General features: G+C 42.0%; 2 protein-coding genes across 3 annotated transcripts; both read left to right on the forward strand.

Moving 5' to 3' along the window:
- The first annotated feature begins 403 nt into the window (after window positions 1-403).
- LOC135515822 (protein mono-ADP-ribosyltransferase PARP12-like) lies at window positions 404-17,812 on the forward strand. Its single transcript, XM_064939580.1, has 12 exons — window positions 404-807; window positions 1,467-1,602; window positions 9,186-9,489; window positions 11,051-11,101; window positions 11,389-11,515; window positions 11,825-11,990; window positions 12,100-12,220; window positions 13,981-14,077; window positions 14,213-14,288; window positions 14,392-14,522; window positions 15,113-15,264; window positions 15,372-17,812. The coding sequence occupies exons 1-12, from the start codon at window positions 533-535 to the stop codon at window positions 17,141-17,143; spliced, it is 3,408 nt and encodes a 1,135-aa protein (XP_064795652.1). The 5' UTR covers window positions 404-532; the 3' UTR covers window positions 17,144-17,812.
- A 174-nt stretch (window positions 17,813-17,986) lies between these two features.
- LOC135515823 (protein mono-ADP-ribosyltransferase PARP12-like) lies at window positions 17,987-23,591 on the forward strand. 2 transcript variants are annotated; one of them, XM_064939583.1, is made up of 8 exons: window positions 17,987-18,529; window positions 18,786-18,921; window positions 21,263-21,534; window positions 21,694-21,781; window positions 21,894-22,024; window positions 22,259-22,407; window positions 22,556-22,966; window positions 23,069-23,591. In XM_064939583.1, exons 1-8 carry the CDS (start codon window positions 18,237-18,239, stop codon window positions 23,293-23,295), a joined length of 1,707 nt encoding a protein of 568 aa, XP_064795655.1. In that variant the 5' UTR covers window positions 17,987-18,236; the 3' UTR covers window positions 23,296-23,591. The 2 variants fall into 2 exon arrangements, with proteins under 2 accessions (XP_064795655.1, XP_064795654.1); XM_064939582.1 differs by having other exon boundaries at window positions 17,988-18,529; window positions 22,556-23,591.

The raw sequence follows: 23,591 nt of genomic DNA on the forward strand, positions 1-23,591 counted from the left end.
GGCCTTTTCCATACATTTCGTTTTTCTTTCATCACAACTGAGGAGGAAGGGTGTAGCCACAGCAACATTGCGGGACTTCAGGGAACGCTTGCGAAACAGACCACGCCGAGGTTAGGGATTTAAGAAGTCAATGAGAGAAGTGAAAAATTATTCCTGAGTTGTTCATTTTCTCGAAATCTAAAGACACAACCTAGATCCGAACCAATGTCTTAAGTAGTTGGACATGTTATTAATCTAACCTCGTTAAATTGACAAACCGACACGTTTTCATTTTCGTCAAAACGACTTTATATTGAAGGAATGCCTTTGATTTGACTGCCCGCACCTGCGCAGTTTGGCACGAGTGACCGTGACGTCTTTCTACGCATGCGCTTTGCTAGCCAACATCGTCATGACATCGCCCAGTGCGATCAGGGAGTTCTATTGGAGAAGCAGTTTTAGCCCATCTTCATACTTTACTATCTTTGTTGTAGCGGTAGCCTGTGGTCCACTGTCCTAAACCAGGAACAACAGTCGCGCAAGTCATTGCGAGATGGCTCAGCAATTGTTATTAAAATTAATTTGCGATCATCAGGGAACATTGGACTATGCACATCTGGCAGAAGTTGGGATTGGGGCAGATATTATCTGCGCTCTTGATAAACTTGTTGAAAACGATTTATTTTATATAGCGCTGTGCAATGGAAACAAACGCATTATTGCGAAAACGAAAGTTAGACGCTGCAAGGCGCAGCAATGTGATGGCTGCAATGATTTACACTTGTGTAAATTTTATCTATTTGGGGACTGCAAGAATAGTAGGGGAAGGTAAGCATAAAATATGTTTTATATGACGTGCGCTAAATAGGATGCGTTTTAGACAGGCATTCCAATTCGAAACTTATTTCCGATAGTCTGATCTTTTTTAGAGTTTATGTGATTTTTTTCAGTGGAGCCTTTTTTTTTATATATATCAGAATTGGACTGCCTTGTCTAAACGCAGCGATAGGCCCAGAGAAGTAAAGTAAGACAGATTGTTTTGCGTGGCCCGGTTAAAACTCTGCTCTTCCGGGGCACCAGGCCATGCAAAACGAACTCGCCCATTTTTTGACTGTGTACGTGTATCATTGCAACGGGTTATTATTATTACTATTTTTTACATTTGAGGTATTTCAGCCCAAAACATGAAACTGCAACATTGTTGAAAAATTCTATGGGGTTTAGAAGTTGAATTAATTCAGCAAAACTGCATTGGGGCGGCAGGGTAGCCTAGTGGTTAGAGCGTTGGACTAGTAACCGGAAGGTTGTGAGTTCAAACCTCTGAGCTGACAAGGTACAAATCTGTCGTTCTGCCCCTGAACAGGCAGTTAACCCACTGTTCCCAGGCCGTCATTGAAAACAAGAATGTGTTCTTAACTGACTTGCCTGGTTAAATAAAGGTAAAATAAAATTGTGCTTTGTATGTTTCTTGATACTTTTACTCCCAGACGGACATGCCGCTTTGGCCATGACCTTCACTCCGAACACAACTCCATAGTTTTGAGAGAGCATAAACTTGAGACGCTGAGTAGACAGGAACTCCGGCAGCTATTATTACAGAATGACAACTCCCTCCTTCCACCGGTAAGAGCCAACCGTTTACCTCTAAGTGCTGATGTGGATTAGTGGAATGTGTGTCTGTGTGTGTGTGTGCAGGGCCAGCTTCAGACTTAAGCGACATAAGCAAGGGGGTGGGGGGGTCGTGTCTCAACTTGTTGTTGAGCGTTAGAATCGTGTAATACACAAAGGTGCAAGTTCGAAATGTGTTTGTGTCAGCAATTTTTCTCTTATTAGGTCATTCACTGACAGTCACTCAATTAGTCATTTTAGCTAACCATTTTTAGATTGGTCAATTAGTCTATCCAGCTATCTAAACGTATAGTAATCCTGGCCAAATAACGACCAGGCATGCAGGGCACATGCCCAGGGCCGCTGACCTCCAGAGGGCCCCTGTTGATTTTGTTAGTCACTCTCACTCAGATATCATTAACATTGCAAAATGTGTGAAGTGGGGGGGGTGCAATGTGTGTGTCTGTGACTGATGAAGAGGTGTTGTCTGCACATATTAAAAGCCGTTTGAATTCAATCACTTTTTGACAGCATCCCTTTTTATGTAAATAAAATTTTCCACATGCTTGCCCATGGAAGAATTGGTCAGAAAGTGATCTTTTGGACTTGAAAAGTAGGCTACCTGTGCATGTTTGTCCACTCCAAAATAATTCCAGCATTAAAACTGCATGTATACTCGTGCCATTTGTTGTGTCTTTACTATCATTCAATTGAAGACTTAGTTTTTATCAAAGATTCCTGTAATTAGTATTACCGATTTAAACTGAATAATCATGTAACTAATTAACTAGGAAGTCGGGGCATCAAGGAAAGTATTCAGATTACAAAGTTATAATTTCCCAATATAACCTTTCAGATGTTTTCATATCTGATCAATAGTCTGATTAATGATGTATTTATTTTACCTCACGTTAGTCTCATTCCAAACGTCGTAAATTGTTGGTTATCTGCACGAACCCAGTCTTCACTATGAGTCATCCATACATCAATTGTCTTAAATCAGTTATTTATTCCTAAGTAATTCACAGAAATGCATAAACAAACAAACAAACAAACAAGGTAAATGTGGTTACATTAAATTATAGGAAAATGTGCCCTAGTGGGCTGAACCGGCATGGCGGCTTGTTAGACAAAGGAGAAGTGGGGGTCGACTCAGAAGTCACTACAGATTTAATAATTATAACAATTGAAATGCTAATCCTTTACACATGAACGCTCACTCATTCGGGAACAATTTCAATCAATATATATATTTACGCTCAGTGTGTCGTCTTGATCGCTGGTGAAAAGTCTTTCTTTTGTAGAATTGTCCGTCTCTCTCCCCCTCTCTCTCTCTGTCTTGGTTAGAGGGGATAGTTCAAAGTGACGTTATAGAATAGATGTTTCGGCGGTTGTCGTTCTTCGCGTTCAATGATACTGAATTCCTAGCTGCAGACTAGTAATTAATATCAAAGACTTGTTCTCATTCTGTCGGTATCGATAGTCTAAGAGTTTAACCACGTGGTATGGTTAAAAGATTCAGCAATGGTCTGTAACCTTTAGCCATCTCGTAATTGAGGTAAGCTCGGTCTACAACCTTTGTACTCCCGTGATTGAGAGAAACATGGTCGGGTGATAATTTCTCAAAGTTTGGTTTTATTCGGAATGGCAGAAAAGGTCTGTACCAGGATGTCTGACCCTAACTGGGCTCAGGGGCGGTCCCAGGATGTCTGACCCTAACTGGGCTCAGGGGCGGTCCCAGGATGTCTGACCATAACTGGGCTCAGGGGCGGTCCCAGGATGTCTGACCCTAACTGGGCTAAGGGGCGGTCCTCTGATTTAGTTCAAATCCAATCCCCTTTTTGAGTTTTCCTTCATTAAACAGTCTAAAATCACATTGTAAAATTGTGTAAACAGTATCATACTCACTCATTCATCTTATACAACAATTAGATGTAAACCTTATATCTGGGGCTTTTATATAAACAGCGTTATGATAATGTGACCACACCGTCTCTCATGAGCTTCCCAAGTTGTGACAAATGGACCAGTTCGTAGCTCGATTCTTCACCAATCTTTTGCACTTTCTCCGGAACATGACATTTGTTCATACCTCAAGTTCTGTGAGGTGGAAGGATTTCCTTTGTCTCCATGAAAAACTACTCTCTATAACTGTGTGTCCATGAGGTCTTCACAGGAATTTATGACCTCTGACCACAGCAGCCTAGTTGAAGGAGACAAGGGTGAGAGGTGGTGGGCTTGCTATACCCAAAGAGTCCAACGTCATGACACATTGTAGTGGAATATTGACTCAGAAATATAACACTCTTACTGGAACTTGTGAATTCAAATGAGACTTCAATACAAAGTAGCAAAGCCGTGCTGATCCATGGAACAACCAACTTTCTAAGCACGGAGCTCTGCCTTTATAGCTTTGCAGCCTCACACACAGCATATGGATACACCCCATAAGTAAATTAAATAACTCCCCTTGTCCTTTTGCCACCATTAATTTTCATCTGAGTTCTTGCTTGTTCACGCTCAGTAACGCCCACATCTGCTTCGGGTTTAGACTATAATGGTGGCAAGACCCCTTATGTAATACAAAAAAATAATAAAACATTTTGTATATTGTCAAAGGAATTTTATTCCTATATGTTCATCAACGAATTCAATTAAAACACTCTGCCCATTTCTAAGAATTTGTAAGATACTTATTTGCATAAATTGGAGACCAGTCTCAAAATCAATCAATAGCGTTTATTCTCGGGAGTACTGATCATAATACAATGTACATTGGTTTATATACATCACATTTCGTCATAGCGTTTTGAATGCTGCTCCTCCTTCTCCGATACAATGGCAATATAGTTCACAAGCCTTCCCACATTGTCTGCCACCTGTTAAACAATCTACTACAAGCCCAAGGTCTCTCCCCTCCCTGGGTAGAGACAGAATGTCCTGTAAGGAACACAGCATTCCAGCCAGTCTGACGATAGCTCCATTCGTTTCTAACAAGGAACAGAAAGTCCTTGTTCTAATTCTTGACGAAAACTACACACATTACATTCAGTATTATGATTAAACAAAGGTTTCTGTACCAAATATTAAGTTCTGCTTTTCTGATGTATCAAATACTTATGTCATGCAATAAAATGCAAATTAATTACTTAAAAATCATACAATGTGATCTTCTGGATTTTTGTTTTAGATTCCGTCTCTCACAGTTGAAGTGTACCTATGATAAAAATTACAGACCTCTACATGCTTTGTAAGTTGGAAAACCTGCAAAATCGGCAGTGTATCAAATACTTGTTCTCCCCACTGTACATTGGCTAATGGGATTTTTAACCTGAGCTTTCCGCAGAACCAGCTAATGCACTTGGTGACATCATTTTTATCTTTAGTCAATCGATTTTTTTTTCTCCCACACCATTTGATGAATGGAAATAGACATCTGTTACAAAACACCAAAAAGTGTACCTAAAGATATTCAGGGATTACCATTTATTAGTCTACATTAACTGATTTGTCTTTCTGGCAAATACCTTTTTTTTTGTAGCCTGAAAAGTCAACAGAAACGGGGCTGAACCTGTCCTGGGACAAATGGGATGGTCATCCTAACACACACGGTCAACTTTACTAGACTAGGCTACAATGTGAATTACCATGAACTTCTAATAGGCCTACCGGTAGCCAGTGATGTAGTGGTAAAAAATAGGTGGGTCAGTATAAAAAAAATACCAAATTAACCTGAAATATTCCTCAAAGTCTCACTCTGGTGGCGAAGAAGTATAATACACCTAAACTAATAAAACCGGGCTAAAAAACTCGCTGGTGTTCATGAGTTTATAAAACATATACTTTATACATTTGTCAACTACAAGCTGTTTGTAAACAAGTAAATGCTGTACACAAGGCATGCAACTCTTTCAAATAGCCTATGGGTGGTGGTTTATGTAACGTTTATGGTAGTAATGTATTTAACTTTGTCTCCTCGGTAAGAAAAGCACCACTTATTTTTAAAATTAGGAATCCAATGTGCCATTTGTTTATTTCTGTGTTTACGTGACTAATGCTACTACTTTTTGGAAAATGTGTTGTATAATTATTGCCGGTCACAGTGAAAAAAGTAACACTCCCTATACTGCATTTTTCTGAAAAGGGTGAGTAAATGGCGTTTACTTGCGTTTCCCCTCCACTTGACCTACACCCCTGCCGGTAGCCTACCCTGTCAGCCAAGGCAATTTTACACACATGAACATACGCACAACAGGTAGCCTACATTCAATATAATAGGCCTATGATTTGAATCAAAACATTTTTACACCCTACAGTGCATTCGGAAAGTATTCAGACCCTTTGACTTTTTCCACGTTGCTACGTTACAGCTGGATACAAATTCAACAAAATTGATTTTTTTTATTTTTTTTATCTTTAATCTCCACACAATACCCCATAATGATAAAGCAAAAATAGGTTTTTAGAACATTTTGAAAAAGTGTGTGTATATATATATATATATATATATATATATATATATATATATATATATATATATATATATATATATATATATATATATATATATAATGAAATATGACATTTACATAAGTGTTCAGACCCTCAGTACTTTGCTGAAGCACTTTTGGCAGTGATTACAGCCTCGAGTCTTCTTGGGTATGACTCTCCAAGCTTGGCACACCTGTATTTGGGGTGTTTCTCCCATTCTTCTCTGCATATCCTCTCAAGGTCTGTCAGGTTGGATGGGGAGCATTGCTGCACAGCTATTTTCAGGTCTCACCAGAGATGTTCGATCAGGTTCAAGTTCAATAGGTTTCCTATGGAGGATTGACAGTATAATTGAAAACAACATATTTTCCCATTCAAGTCAACATTTTCTGATATGTGCACCTCCAACAGTCTTTCTGGAACCATTTTGAAAGTAAACATTTCAATTTTATTCCCATTTTAGTACATTTATCAGCCAAAACATGATACCCACTGTGTATAATTCAACTCCTTTACTGTGTGATGTCAGAGTAGATCACCGTTGTCCCGGGGAACAGTTGGATGGCAGCCTCCAAATCAGCTCACATCTGACGCACCTTTGTGTGTCCCAAGTCGTTTCAGAGGTGGATGACTATGATACATTCACGGTTGCGCCTTGGTGAGAGAGAATATTTCTGAACTTTTCCTTTGAGAACAGATCATCCATATTTCACTCTCTTGTCGTCATCTAGCCAGATACATTGTGTAATCCCATTGTAAATATTTGCTTCAGGCTTTGCTCTCACCAATTTGCTTTGAGCAATGATCAGTAGGATTATGAGCTGGGATCTTATCAATAAGTCAAATGCACAACATTGTGAGGGTTCACAATGATAGCATGTGTTAAACTGTATTATAATGTTGCATAATCATCTTCCGGTGTGAAACCATGGAAATTAAAAACAAAAACTATGTTTTAAGTGAGAATAGGTATTGGTCTGAAGCCGAAAAAGAAAAGAAATTCACGAGTACCACAATGCTTATTCCACCCATGCTCTACTAAGGTTTTCCAGCACACAGCTTTGCCCTACTACAGTAGCTATGTTGGTATTGTACTTCAAACTGTGGTGGCTGGTTGCTTTGGATTTAAACCTTCTCAAACAGCCTAATTCATACTCTTCAGAGGGATAATGGCCTACTATTATAATTATATATAACAGTATAGATATATACAGTACCAGTCAGAAGTTTGGACACACCTACTCATTTCAGGGTTTTTCTTTATTTTTATTTTTTTCTACATTGGAGGAATAATTGAAGACATCAAAACCATAAAATAATACATATGGAATGTAGTAACCAAAAAAGTATTAAACAATGCAGAGATCATCCGTTCACCTACTCAACGTCTCACAAAGACATGGCGGTTGGAACTAAAAATGTCACATTTGGACTCATCAGACCAAAGGACAGATTTCCACTGGTCTAATGTCCCTTGCTCGTGTTTTTTGTTCCAAGCAAGTCTCTTCTTCTTATTGGAATCCTTTTAGTAGTGGTTTCTTTGTAGCAATTCGACCATGAAGGCCTGATTCACGCAGTCTCCTCTGAACAGTTGATGTTGAGATGTGTCTGTTACTTGAACTCGGAAGGATTTATTTGGGCTGAAATCTGAAGTGCAGTTCTGTTTGTGGCGAACTTATCCTCTGCAGCAGAGGTAACTCTGGGTCTTCCATTTCTGTGGCAGTCCCCATGAGAGCCAGTTTCATCATAGCGCTTGATGGTTTTTGCAACTGCACTTGAAGAAACTTTAAAAGTTCTTGAAATTTTCCGTATTGACTGACCTTCATGTCTTAAAGTAATGATGGACTGTCATTTCTCTTTGCTTATTTGAGCTGTTCTTGCAATAATATGGACTTGGTCTTTTACCAAATAGGGATATCTTCTGTATACCCACCCCTACCTTGTCACAACACAACTGATTGGCTCAAACGCATTAAGAAGGAAAGAAATTCCACAAATTCCCTTTTGACAAGGAACACTTAATTTAAATGCATTCCAGGTGATTACCACATGAAGCTGGTTGAGAGAATGCCAAGAGTGTGCAAAGTTGTCATCAAGGCAAAGGGTGGCTACTTTGAAGAATCTAAAATATATTTTGATTTGTTTAACACTTTTTTTGGTTACTACATGATTCCACATGTGTTATTTCATAGTTTTGATGTCTTCACGATTATTCTGTAGAAAATAGTAAAAAATAAAGATAAACCCTTGAATAAGTAGGTGTCCAAACTTTTGACTAGTAATGTATATCATTTGTCTGTATGTATTTTTAGATATAAGCCTATTGTAAATGTGTATTATTGTTGCATCAACATCTTTACTATAAAAATACAAGTACAATCATAACTTTAAGCTACATATTATTTTGCACGAGGTAATGAACTGCCCATTGATCAGCCCAGCAATTGATCAAACAGGACCATGTTTGAAACACAAGTGCTTCTGCGCTGATGTCAATATTACACAGGGAAGCTAACAGTTACTGAAATGAGGAACGCAGGTACGATGTATCTGAGATACTGTGTCCAACACACCACCACCTGTTGGGCACATACAGACCAAAAAAGGATATTTTTTTCAATGACGTGTATTGTTAAAATAAAGGTTTAAGAATATACAGGCAGGCACCACATTACAAGACAAAACAGCTCAATCAAGCCTGATGGTCTGGTAAGTATAAAAGCAAAGATTGCTGTAATTAAAAAAAAAATTAAAGCATGAAAAGGTACCGTAATGGTATAATGTCCTACTAAGGTGTGAAGAATCCAATGCTTTACCTTGTATGCGGTAGAAATCACATTATTGTGGAAGCACCCCCTCTAAGAGTCTGAATTAGGCTGTGTTATTCTCACTTAAAATAGTTTTTAAGCTCTTGTATGTTTTGGCATTAAAACTTCAAAAAGTGTAGCACTTGGAAGAGAAGGTTTTGTTCAAATCAATAGGGGTTCTGTCAAAAAGGGATTGAATTCAAATGGATTTACCCAATAGCTCTGTGTTCATCTCATGCTTTCTTGCACATAGAGTATGATAAACAAGTATTTTAAAAGCCTTGTCTCTCACTCTTTCAGGTGTGCAACTCTTATAACAAAGGCACCGGGCAATATGGCAACTGCCCTGATCAGGAGGGGTGCAGGAGACTTCACGTGTGCGACAGGTACATCAGAGGAACCTGCTCCTCGGGAGCCAACTGCAACAGGTGTCATGACTTCTTCGAGCCACACCCACGGAGGACCCTGCAGCAGAGGGGAGTGCCAAACGATCTAATGGCATCCATGTTGTCCACCTACCAGAACATCCAGGTCATGAAAAGTGAAGGTGCCGGCGGTGCTTCTTCCATCAACAGGCCCCAGAGCTGTCCTCAGAGAAATACAGGTAGATGGCTGCAGGAGCAAACAACAGGGTTGTGTTCAGTGGGGAATAATGTTTCAGAACAGTCGCTATAGTTACCTGCAAAAGTATTTCTCTATGGACTTGCTTGCCAGCCAGGGTTGGGATCAATTCCATTTAAATTCCAGACCAGTTGTCACGCCCTGACATTGCAGATCCTTTTTATGTCTCTATTTTGGTTTGGTCATGGCGTGAGTTGGGGTGGGCATTTCTATGTGTTGTGTTTCTATGATTTTCTATCTCTATGTTCTGGCCCGGGTATGGTTCTCAATCAGGGACAGCTGTCTATCGTTGTCTCTGATTGGGAACCATACGTAGGTACCCTTTTTCCCCACCTGTGTTTGTGGGAAGTTGACTTTCTTTATGGCACTTAGCCTTTACGCGTCACGGTTTTGTTTTGTCGTGTGTATTGTTTTGTTCGGCGTCTTTTCTTAATTAAAGAACATGTATGCTGTACCTTGGTCCGCTCCTTTCATCAGCCATGACACCAGTCAATTCAATAAGCACACTGATATTCCGATTCTCTTCAATGCTTTTCAATAACCAGGTTTCCATCCAACCTTTTTATGCGAGTAAAGTACATGTTGCACCAAAATTAACATTTCTTGGTAAACTTTCCAAATGTCGACAACAAAATACGCTAGATATCGTGTGGTTTTTTGGGGGGGTCAGTAAAAGTGATTATGCGAGAAATGGCTGTGGAAATACTCATTCTCAAATATTGATATAATAACCATAATATTGAAGTAAACTTTGAGTCACGGGGTGACATGTTGTGTGGTCCTACTACAACTGGAGAAAGCATACAGTTTTAGGCAACAGGTCAAATAAGTTATGATGAACTTCACAGGGGGGTGAAAGTGCACGGTGACACGCTTGATGCTCCTTTCCAATAAACATCAAGGGTCTTATTCTGGTGACATGATCATCAATGCTTGGCTGCCATTTGACAAATAAAAATGATCTTGCTCTTTTGTCTATAATAATGTTTTATTTGTTTTAAATTCACCTTTAGTTAACCAGGTCGGCCAGTTGAAAACAAGTTCTCATTTACAACTGCAACCTGGCCAAGATAAAGCAAAGCAGTACAACAAAAAAGAGTTACACGTGGGATAAGCAAAAGTACAGTCAATAACACAATAGAAAAATCTAGATACAGTGTGTGCAAATGGGTGTTCATGTAAGCTATACCTGCACTGTATCTGCGAGCTGTTGGCTAGAGCGCACGCGCCAATAAGAGTGGGCACATTCGCTATATAACGCAAAAACAATTATTCGGTACTTGGGAATTTAACCGCAAAAGTTATTTTTATGTGCACTATGTCATCATGCACAGCCTTTTATCCGCAACAAGTCAATTTGATGGAAACAGATCTCTGGTAGGAGAATGTGCATATTGTTTGGATGGAAACCTAGTTAGTGAGGAAAAGGTGGAATTGGAATTTGGTTTACTTTCAAAATTGAGATGGTATTGACCTCAACCCTGTTACCAACTTTGATTTCATGTAACTAAATGTTTGTTTGTTTATTTGTTCTTTATTTACAGTGAGGAATGAGATCTGCCTGTACTTTGTCAAGGGGGACTGCAAACAAGGAGGTACATTTAACGAGGGAGATATTGTGTGTGGTGGCAGAGTGTCTGGAGGATTGCTTTCCCATGTTTGCTTTCACAGAACACCTGCAAGGGCCTTGCCTGATTTTAACTCCGGTACAAGCTATGGCACCCGGCCGGATATGAGTTTATCTAGAACTTTCAAGGTTGTCAGTAGAGACACAATACAAACTCCGTGAAACCACAATTTAGGGACAAATCAGGCTGTTACCCAGGTGCAACAGTGATACTCAGCAACATATCACATCTCACTAAAAATGTATGACTTTCAGAGAAATGCTGGAGAGTCCACTTCAAAATGCCCTACAAGTGGGAAGTGAACCGTGGACAGACTTGGTCAGCTCTGCCATCAAACGAAGAAATCGAGAGAGACTTCTGTGACCCGTCTAAGATACACAGGTACAGTATGTTGTGTCATACTTAAAGATAGACTCAGCGATTTCCTCAACAACTAAGAGAGTTGGAGCGCAAGACTCTGCTTCCTCCACTGTTTTGATACCACGCTGTAACGGCGAACCGAACACGTGCACATGCTCAGATATAGTACTGTGTGTGACTGTCTTGCATCTCAATATCTGCGGTGCTGCTTGTGGCAATATCATTTTGCTGAGTCTACCTTTAACTAGAAAAACTGTCGAACTGTGACTAAGTTACAATATAGCCATTTTTCTTTTCTTTTTACCATATACATTTGTCATGCCTTCACAGTGAGGGATCTGAGCGTGTGCGTTTCGACTCCATGAGCCACGGAATTTGGGAAGTTCGCCGTCTCTCCACAGTTTCCTCTGTGACCCAGCCCACATATGTACTCACCACAGAGTGGGCATGGTTCTGGGAGGACGAGTACGGCAAATGGGTCCAGTACGCATCCATCGTAAGTGGTGTGAAACACTCAGAACAGGGCTGATGTGTTATGAGGACAATAATAGATATAGTAAACTGTTGTTCCCCTTGAAATAGTTGTTTTTTCCTATAAATCACAGAAAGAGATGCACAGATTGTCGTCCATCACCAGTGAAGACCTTGAGAAAAGGTTCCAGGAGGATCAAAGTGCTGTGGTGAAGTTCACTGCAGGCCAGCAGTCTTATGAACTGAGTTTCAGAGGTAACACATTTCAAACTCTTGAAAAACAGCTCTCATGTGCAACCTTCTGTTATAATAATAATAATAATAATAAATTTGAGTTGAGCGCTTAGCACAAGTTACAGTTAGAGTCTGAAAGGCTACTCTTATACACTACCAGTCTAAAGTTTTAGAACACCTACTCATTCAAGGGTTTTTCTTTATTTTTTACTATTTTCTACATTGTAGAATAATAGTGATGACATCAAAACAATGAAATAACATGGAATCATGTACTAACCAAAAACGTGTTAAATAAATCAAAATATATTTTCTATTTGAGATTCTTCAAATAGCTATCCTTTGCCTTGATGACAGCTTTGCACACTTGGCATTCTATCAACCAGCTTCAGCTGCAATGCGTTTCCAACCGTCTTGAAGGAGTTCCCACATATGCTGAGCATTTGTTGGCTGCTTTTCCTTCACTCTGAGGTACAACTCATCCCAAACCATCTCAATTTGGTTGAGGTCGGGGGATTGTGGGGGCCAGGTCATCTGATGCAGCACTCCATCACTCTCTTTCTTTGTAAAATAGCTGACGCTGGTCCCATTAAGCCCAAACCAGATGGGATGGCGTATCGCTGCAGAATGCTGTTCGCCATGCAGGTTAAGTGTGCCTTGAATTCTAAATAAATCACAGTGTCACCAGCAAAGCACTCCCACACCATAACACCTCCTCCATGCTTTACAGTGGGAAATACACATGCAGAAATCATCCGTTCACCCACTCTTTGTCTCACAAACCAACGACGGTTAGAACCAAATTGGTCTGGAGTCCAATTTGGACTCCAGACCACAGATTTCCACTGGTCAAATGTCTATTGCTCATGTTTCTTGGCCCAAGCAAGCCTCTTCTTATTATTGGTTACCTTTAGTAGTGGTTTCTTTGTAGCAATTTGACCATGAAGGCCTGATTCACATATTCTCCTCTGAACAATTGATGCTGAGATGTGTCTGTTACTTGAACTCTGTGAAGCATTTATTTGGGTTGCAATTTCTGAGGCTGGTAACTCTAATGAACTTATCCTCTGCAGCAGAGGCGACTCTGGGTCTTCCATTTCTGTGGCGGTCCTCATGAGAGCCAGTTTCATCATAACGCTTGATGGTTTTTGTGACTGCACTTGAAGAAACTTTAAAAGTTCTTGAAATGTTCTGGATTGACTGACCTTCATGTCTTAAAGTAATGATGGACTGTCGTTTCTCTTTGCTTATTTGAGCTGTTCTTGCCATAATATGGACTTGGTCTTTTACCAAATAGGGCTATTTTCTGTATACCAACTCTACCTTGTCACAACACAACTGATTGGCTCAAACGCATTAAGATGGAAAGAATTTGCACACATGAACCTTTAAGAAGGCACACCTGTTAATTAAAATGCATTCCATGTGACTACCTCATGAAGCTGGTTGAGAGAATACCAAGAGTGTGCAAAGCTGTCGTCAAGACAAAGGGTGGCGATTTGATATATTTAAGATTTATTTTAAACTTTTTTGGTTACTACATGATTACATATGTGTTATTTCATAGTTTTGATGTGTTCACTATTATTCTACAATGTAGAAAAAAGTTTTTTTTTTAAATAAAGAAACCCTTGAATGAGTAGGAGTTCTAAAACTTTTGACCGGTAGTGTACGCCACTCAAATTCTATTAATAAAATCGGCAGCAGATAGCCTAGATGTTAGAGATGTTGAACAGGAACTGTAAGGATGCTGGTTCAAATAGTTAATCTTGTAATTACAGACATGACACAAAAAAACAAAGCATATGGTACTGTACGGATGGTCAGACGACGTCCAGTCTTTGTTTCCACTGTGGACGCACAAGCTGCAAGGAGCAGGTAATATATGAATGGAATTGGACTGAGAATGGGTCTATGTTCTGAATCGAACCATTTCTATATGTACCTAATAGATGACTTATAATCATAACTTTTTTCTTTTATATGAAGGTTATTTTTCATATGTCATTTCAGGAGAAATGGACCACGCAATTTCAGAGCTGTTCCTGGATCTTGGGACAAATCTGCGATACCCGACATTGGATACAAGGTCACTTGTTTACATGTGATTCTCCGGCTTTGGATTGCAGGGAAGTTTAACATTAACATTGCCCTGTCAGCTGTGACAACCATTTTGTTTTCCCGTCCTGCAGACAGTCACTCTTCTGAGTTCTGACAGGGACTATCAGAAGGTCCAGGGACTTTTCAACAAGACCATGAGTGGCTTCCAAATCACCAGCATCGAGAGGGTCCAAAACAGGGACCTCTGGGAAGTCTTCCAGTGGTATGTTTACATCAACTCACACACAATCCCAGCGTGTTACTTCCAAAATGCTAAGTAAACCCTGGCTTGAACAAGATTATGGGGAAGTAGTGTTAGGAATTGAAAACCTGGTCAGGGTGTGTAGAAATGCAAGATACAACATATAAGGTGACCATCTCCTATATTTAAAGGTTTATTAGACAAAGAGAGACAGACATAGGAGAAGACAGACATGTTCATGTAAGAAGTCTAGAGCAAATCTCACCCCCTCCCCTCTGACGAGAGGGCTGACCTAAACATTCTTGCCTATCTCTGTTCACTGCCAAAGCATTAAATCAAGGTGGAGACCTTGGGGTTGAATAGACTATACATTTGAAACATATTAATCGCTTAAAGACGCCCATAAACGATTTTGTGTCTCAGGGGCCCAGATACCAGTTACTGAGAGCTGCTTTAAAAGGTGACCTCTGGCCTTACAGAGGGTACCTAGAGGCCAAATTTCAATAGGGAATAACCATCTGAAAGTATCAATCTCAACAGCAGCTAATGGTGATTTCATACAGTAACAGCAGCTAATGGTCAATTCTTAATGGTCATTTATTCTTTCTCAGGAAGAGAGATTTAATGAAGAAAAACAATGGAGGTCAAAACAGCAAGGAGCTACATCTCTTCCACGGAACGGACCCAAAACACGTAGAGGCCATTTGCAGAGATAACTTTGACTGGAGGCTGTGTGGAACCAACGGAACTGTGTACGGCGAAGGTACCTCATGTTAACCATCTGTCAGAAGTGTACTCAGATTTTAGAAGCAGTCATTATCTCACTATAGTCTTGTCATTTTATTTTACTGATGATCTTCTCTGTTTTAGGGAGTTACTTTGCCAGGGATGCCAAGTATTCACACAGCTACACCAGCCACTCAGGAGTGAGGTCCATGTTTGCTTGTCAGGTGCTTGTTGGCGACTACACACTGGGGAACTCGGGGCTCCGTCGCCCCCCTCCAAAAGGCGAGGGAAGCCCCACTCTCTATGACAGCTGTGTGGACAATGTCCTGAACCCATCCATATATGTGGTGTTTGAAAGGCACCAGGTGTACCCAGAGTTCCTCATCAAATATGATGATAGCGTCATGCACTGGTCCACATCGGCTCCAGCTCCACCCAAAACTGTCTCTATCCAATCCACTTCCTTAACCCCAACATCCAACCGGATTCAAGCCACAGCTGCTGCCACCCCATCGAAGAGAGTTCCATCCACTTTGAATCCATCTAAAACTGCAGCCACCACTTCCTCAAATTCAACCCATTCTCGTCCCACTTCACGTTTTGTCCATCAGTCGCTCCCAAACCCTGCCCAAGCCCCATTGATATTCATTCAATCTCCAGTCCTCATAAAGCCAGCCACAAGTTCTCAATTAGTGGATATCACCCGAGGCCCAGATTTCACTTCCTCATTTGCAAACCTCTCTCACACACTCACTACCCCAGACAGTACACCCTCTCGTACGCTCACCACCCCTGCCAGTACACCCTCTCGTACGCTCACTACCCCTGCCAGTACATCCTCTCGTACGCTCACTACCCCTGCCAGTACATCCTCTCGTACGCTCACCACCCCTGCCAGTACATCCTCTCGTACGCTCACCACCCCTGCCAGTACACCCTCTCGTACGCTCACCACCCCTGCCAGTACACCCTCTCGTACGCTCACCACCCCTGCCAGTACACCCTCTCGTACGCTCACCAGCCCAGCCAGTACACCCTCTCGTACGCTCACCACCCCTGCCAGTACACCCTCTCGTACGCTCACCAGCCCAGCCAGTACACCCTCTCGTACGCTCACCAGCCCAGCCAGTACACCCTCTCGTACGCTCCCCAGCCCAGCCAGTACACCCTCTCGTACGCTCACCAGCCCAGCCAGTACACCCTCTCGTACGCTCCCCAGCCCAGCCAGTACACCCTCTCGTACGCTCACCAGTCCAGCCAGTACACCCTCTCGTACGCTCCCTACCCCAGCCAGTACCCCCTCTTATACGCTCCCTGCCCCAGCCAGTACACCCTTTCCTACACTCCCAACCCCAGCCAGTACCCCCTCTTATACACTCCCTACCCCAGCCAGTACCCCCTCTCCTACACTCACACCCTCACCCAGTACCCCCTCTCCTACACTCACACCCTCACCCAGTACCCCCTCTCCTACACTCACACCCTCACCCAGTACCCCCTCTCCTACACTCACTACCCCAGCCAGTACCCCCTCTTATACATTCACTACCCCAGCCAGTACCCCCTCTTATACATTCACTACCCCAGCCAGTACCCCTCTTATACATTCACTACCCCAGCCAGTACCCCCTCTTATACATTCACTACCCCAGCCAGTACCCCCTCTTATACATTCACTACCCCAGCCAGTACCCCCTCTTATACATTCACTACCCCAGCCAGTACCCCCTCTTATACATTCACTACCCCAGCCAGTACCCCCTCTTATACATTCACTACCCCAGCCAGTACCCCCTCTTATACACTCACTGCCCCAGCCAGTACAGCCTCTCGTAGACTCGCTCCCCAACCCCCCACCCTGTCTCCTACACTCACTCCCTCAGCCAGTACCCCGTCTCGCACACTTTCCCCTTTAACTGGCACCCTATCTTGGGCTCACACCGGCTCAACAACCACTACTCGCACGCTCTCTGACCGCAGTTCTTCTCACCCACTATCCCCTTCATCCTCACTGAGCACACATTATCACACACTTTCTCACTCATCCTACTCCCCCACTTACACACAAACTCCCTCACACACTTCCCCCTCCACGTCAAGCAATTCTTCTAGCACACTCTCCCCCTCAGATAGGTTGCTATCTCGGGTGTTCTCTCCCTCGACGGGTGCCTTCACTAGATCTCCTCCTGAGTCACTGTACAGTGTTCCAACAGCTCATAGGAGGGACACCAAAGAAAAAAACAAGTGCCTTCTCCAATAACTTGCCTTTGTGTCAGGGTGGAGCAGTAAGTTAATAGAAGGTTTTGATGGCGAACTTCACATTTTCAAAAACGAAACATTTATTGAAATGATGAATGATAATGCATTTGTATACTAAATATGTTTTATAGCTGTGTATCTTTACCTTGTAGGGGCTTAATAATAGTAAAGCTGTTCACAAATAAGCAGACGTTGGTAATTTTGCACAAATATGAATTTGATGAGCATGTTTCCTTTACTCAGGTCTGCTGACACAGTCCATACATTTTGTAAATGAAACAGGTTTGATTTCTCTGTTTTAAACTGAATAAACTCAGAAAATAATTGATTGTGGATGTTTCTTTGGACAATCCTACTCTTTTCTAAGAGATTTTGAAACACTTAAATGTCAGAAACAGATTTGACAAATATCATCTTTATTGATTTTAAACTGAATCAATGATTAACTACTGCTGCTACTGTGTGTCTAACAGGCCTATTGTGATGTAAATGAATGTTCCACATGCCACTCGGCCAGAGTTCAATGTGACGAATTTAAAAGGCTGTAAACCGTCATTAGTGTGTTCTGTTGCCTGTTTGTTATACTTGGCTACCTTCATAATAGGGGAGTGGTTAAATACACTAAGTTTCATTTAGTCAGAAATGGTTTGTCGCATGCTGGTCATCTGTTTTGTAGTTAATGGAGAGCAGAGTTCGACTTCATATTTGACTATATATGTACAGTTCATGTAATTGCAAGGGCCAACAGTCATGTGTTGTACGGTGACGGACATGGATACAACAGCTCTGATCTACAAGTTCCTCTGTGCCCATAATGGGTCCTTTGAGCTGGGAGAATTGCGTGCCAACATTAGCACCATAGAAGATGACCTGGAAAGTGTGTTAGGGAATCAGGAGATGTTTACCTGTGCTGTCTCTAAGGGAAACAAACTGATAGTTGCCAAGACGAAGATGAGGGTATGCAGAGCTAATGGATGTAGTGGCTGCAGCAATTTACACCTGTGTAAGTTCTACTTGTATGGAACATGTCCATCCAATGAGAGGTAAACCTTTTTTACTTTTCTGTTTTTACTCTTGCAGTCATTTATTACTTCTACTACAATTTATTCTACTATTTTATGTCTTCCATTTTCTAAATTCACATGGTATTACAGAATGTGACAGTGTAGTGCATTACCTCTGAATGTCAATTGCTACAAGTTCATGGCAGTTTGTAGATTTGACATTAAAGCCATTTAAAAAAATAAAACATTAAGAGCTAAATAAGAAATCGTCTCTCGCTCTTCTTGTGATTTCCAGACAAGGATGCCGTCTCTGCCATGAGCTGAGGTCAGAGCACAACATCAGAGTCCTGAGAGAGCACCACCTGGAGGAACTGGACAGGAAGGAGCTGTTTACATTACTGCTGCAGAATGACAACGCCCTTTTACCCCCAGTATGTGTGTCATAGGCATTCAGAAAGTATTCAGACCCCTTGACTTCATCAAAATGTTGTTAAGTGACAGCCTTATTCTAAAATGGATTAAATATTTTTTTTCCCCTCATTAATCTGCACCCAATACCGCATGACAAAGCGAAAACAAGCTTTTAGAAATTTGTGCAAATGTATTCTACATAAAAACAAATACCTCTTTTTCCATAGGAATTCAGACTCCTTGCTATGAGACTCGAAATTGAGCTCCGGTGCATCCTGTTTCCATTGATCATCATTGAGATGTTTCCACAACACGACTGTGGTAAATTCAATTGATTGGACATGATTTGGAAAGGCACACCTGTCTATTTTTTTTATCTTACCTTTATTTAAATAGGCAAGTCAGTTAAGAACAAATTCTTATTTTCGATGAGGAACAGTGGGTTAACTGCCCGTTCAGGGGCAGAACGACAGATTTGTACCTTGTCAGCTCGGGGATTTGAACTTGCAACCTTCCGGTTACTAGTCCAACCCTCTAACCACTAGGCTATGCTGCTGCCCCGCTCACACAATTGACAGTGCATGTCAGAGCAAAAACCAAGGCATGAGGTGTAGGAAATTGTCCGTTGAGCTCCGAGACAGGATTGTGTCGAGGCACAAATCTGGGGAAGGGTATCAAAATATTTCTGCAGCATTGAAGGTCCCCAAGAGCACAGTGGCCTCCATCATTCTTAAATGGAAGAAGTTTGGAACCATCAAGACTTTTCCTAAAGCTGGCCGCCCAGCCAAACTGAGCAATTGGGGAACAAGGGCCATGGTCAGGGAAGTGACCAAGAACACGATGGTCACTCTGGCAGAGCTCTCGAGTTCCTCTGTGGAGATGGTTGTCCTTCCGTAAGGTTCTCCCATCTCTGAAGCACTCCACCAATCAGGCCTTTGTGGTAGGGTAACCAGACGGAAGCCACTCCTCAGTAAAAGGCACAACAGCACACTTGGAGTTTGCCAAAATGCACCTAAAGACTCTCAGATCAAGAGAAACAAGATTATCTGGTCTGATGAAACCAAGATTGAGCTCTTTGGCCTGAATGCCAAGCGTCACGTCTGGAGGAAATCTGGCGCCATCCCTACAGTGAAGCATGGTGGTGGCGGCAGCATGCTGTGGGAATGTTTTTCAGGGGCTGGGAGACTAGTCAGGATAGAGGGAAAGTTTAATGGAGCAAAGTACAGAAAGATCCTTGATGACAATCTGCTCCAGAGCACTCAGGACTTCAGACTGGACAAAGTTTCACCTTCCAACAGGACAACGACCCTAAGCACACAGCCAAGACAACGCAGGAGTGGCTTCGGGACAAGTCTCAATGTCCAATGAACGAACCAGATCTAAAATCTCTGGAGAGACCTGAAAATAGCTGCTCAGCGATGCTCCCGATCCAACCTGACCGAGCTTGAGAGGATCTGCAGAGAAGAGTGGGAGAGACTCCCCAAATACAGGTGTGCCAAGCTTGTAGTGTCACGCCCAAGAAGAAGCGAGGCTGTAATTGCTGCCAAAGGTGCTTCAACAAAGTACTGAGTAAAGGGTCTGAATAATTATGTCAATGTTTTTGCTGTGTCATTATGGGGTATTGCGTGTAGATTGATGAGGGGGGAAAAATTATAATACATTCGATACATAAGGCTGTAACAAACTTCTTTTTGTAAGTCAAGGAGTCTGAATACTTTCTGAATGCACTGTTTATGTCAGCCTCTGTACAATTTAAGTTGAATACACGTATAAAGTGTCATGTCCGTCATAATGATTGGACCAAAGCGCAGCGTGCATAGAGTTCCACATATTTTAATTAATCAAACAAACTGTGGCGCTACTGGTGTGCACACAGGCAACTATTCGTAGACAAGATCCCCACAAAGCATAATGAGGAAATGGCTGCCTAAATATGTACCCCAATCAGAGACAACGATAAACAGCTGTCTCTGATTGGGAACCATACCAGGCCAACATAAAGCATTAATCACCTAGATGACCCACCCTAGTCACTATCACGCCCCAAATAACAGAGAACAAACAGCTCTCTATGGTCAGGGCGTGACATAAAGATGCAATGCCAGAAGGGAACACAAGCTGATTCTTACTTTTGATTCACAGGCATTTGTATAGTCAATGTTTATTTCCCCATGTCCAAAATGACTACTGATAAATGCACAGACTTGGGGCTGTCATCCAAGTGTGTGTACTAAACTGAGCATGCAGATATCTGTACAAATAAAGAATTTGAATTGGGACTCTGATGCACTTAAACAGAGTTTACACTTATCCAATGTCCTTATCAAGCCCTCATCAGGAGTGGTCTGTGTTTGTCTCCAGGTTTGCTTGACATACAACAAAGGTAGTGGAGAGTACGGATACTGTCCTGACAAGGAGAAATGCAGAAGACTCCACGTCTGTGAGCGCTACATTACAGGAACCTGTGCTGCAGAGGTGGACTGTGACAGGTCTCACGACTTCTACGAGCCCCACCCGCTCAACACCCTACAGCAGAGGGGAGTACCTAATGAACTGGTGGCATCCATGTTGTCCACCTACCGCAACATCCAGGCAATCAGGGATACAATTGATGATAGTGACAACCCACGTTGGTAAGAAACCTTGTAGAGTAGCCTACACTATCTTCGTCTCTGGGCTCAATTGCTATTGGATATACATTCGGAGAGAGAGAGCTGGCAGGTGGCTGAGATTATACTGTACTGACCTGTATTTTATTATAATGCTGTCTAACTTTCTCTACTCCTCCTCAGCAAAAAATACTCTGGTAACCGCCTGCAGAAATCCAAAGCTTTACCAAATCACTGGGATAAATCTTCAGTACCTGAAACTGGATTCAAGGTTCATAATAATGTTCTAACTCATAAGATCTTCCATCTGGTCAGAAGGCAGTGAACTATAAAGCTATTACATTGGTAAAAGTAGGTGTTCTTTTCAAACGCATTCTCTCTAGAGGGTTGCTCTGCAGAGTTCCTCAGCTGAGCACAAGAATATTCTGGATCTTTTCCATCAAACTATGACTGGCTTCAGTGTGATGACTATCGAGAGGGTGCAAAATCGGATCCTGTGGGAGGTCTTTTCGTGGTAAGAATCACAACTCCTCATGCCAAAAGAAATGGAAATCTACCCAAGAAATATATTCGTATTGTCTGCGTTAAATCAAAGCAGTGACAACATACCATATGCAAACAGATGTAGCATGTTAATGGTAACTGGTACTTTCTAGTTTTCTAGCAGCAAACGAGCAGACATGCAAATGCTATGAGGTGACATGCCAATGAAGATACTGACAAATGCATCTGTTGTTCCTCTCCCAAGGCAAGGAGATGTGATGAGAAAGACAAACGCAGGGAAGGAGAATGAGAAGCAGCTCTTCCATGGAACAGACTCTAATCACGTGGACGCTATATGCCTGCAGAACATAGCCTGGAGGATGGGTGGAACACAAGGAACGCCCTATGGGCAAGGTGAGTTCTGCATTTCACGTGATATCTAATAGATTTGTAAATTTATATGGGAATTTATGTTACGTGGAAATGGCATTGGACCACATCTTTGTGAAAAAGTCGACAAAACAAATGTCTTTAATGTCACACTGTCACTGTGTATTTCCAGGAAGCTACTTCTCCAAGGATGCCAAGTTCTCCCACAGCTACACCAGCCAGTCAGAAGTCAGGTCCATGTTTTTTTGTCGTGTGCTGGTGGGAAACTACACACAAGGACACTCCAGCTCCCTCTGCCCCCCCTCAAAAGATGGAAGTCACACCATCTCCTATGACAGCTGTGTGGATGATATCTACAACCCCTCTGTATTTGTGGTGGTCGGGAAGCATCAGGTTTACCCAGACTACCTTATTCAGTACAGGGAAGGGTCCAGGCCTGGGACCTATGTTCCACCAACTAACTTTGTCCAGAACCAGAGCCACCACAACATGCACTGGACATCTATTCCAGTCATACTACGCTCACCAGCCACCCCTGTGCTGCCCAACAATGCAAGGTTCAGATCTCCTTGCCCAACAGGACCTGCCTTTGCCCAGCCCACACTCAGTACCCAGCCACTATTTTCACACTACTCAAACCCACCCAGGCCTCCCTCCAATCCCTCTGTTTCAAACCCTTCAAGACAGAGAACCCCCAGACCTACCTTGACACATGCTTCTGCACAGTTTGGCTCCCTTAACTCCTTGACACATCCATCGTTTCAGCCAGGCGTGATGACTTACGTCCCTCATCCACCACCCTGGGTCGGCTCTATGACCTCAATTCCACGCGCACCTCCACCCAGGACAAGATCACAGTTTGCTAAAATGAAAGCAAAAAGTACATCAATGGCATCACTAGATAATCTATAATCCTTGGTAGTCTATTTTTATTTATTTAGAGGGAAATTACCTTGTGTAAATAAATTGTATTTATGGATAAAATTTTGAAATGTGTCCTTTTTAGCTCAGTTGGTAGACCATGGTGCTTGTAATGCCATTGTAGTGGGTTTGATTCTCAGGACCACCCATACGTAAAGGGAATGCAGGCATGACTAAGTCACTTTGGATAAAAGTGTCTGCTAAATGGCATTTATTATATAATGTGTAGTTCAGTGTTGACAAAATAATCCGAATTGGGCTGCCTGTGTAAACGCAGTCATAATAGT

Source organism: Oncorhynchus masou, chromosome 27 (genome assembly GCF_036934945.1).
Source record: "Oncorhynchus masou masou isolate Uvic2021 chromosome 27, UVic_Omas_1.1, whole genome shotgun sequence".
NCBI classification, from domain to species: Eukaryota; Metazoa; Chordata; class Actinopteri; order Salmoniformes; family Salmonidae; genus Oncorhynchus; species Oncorhynchus masou.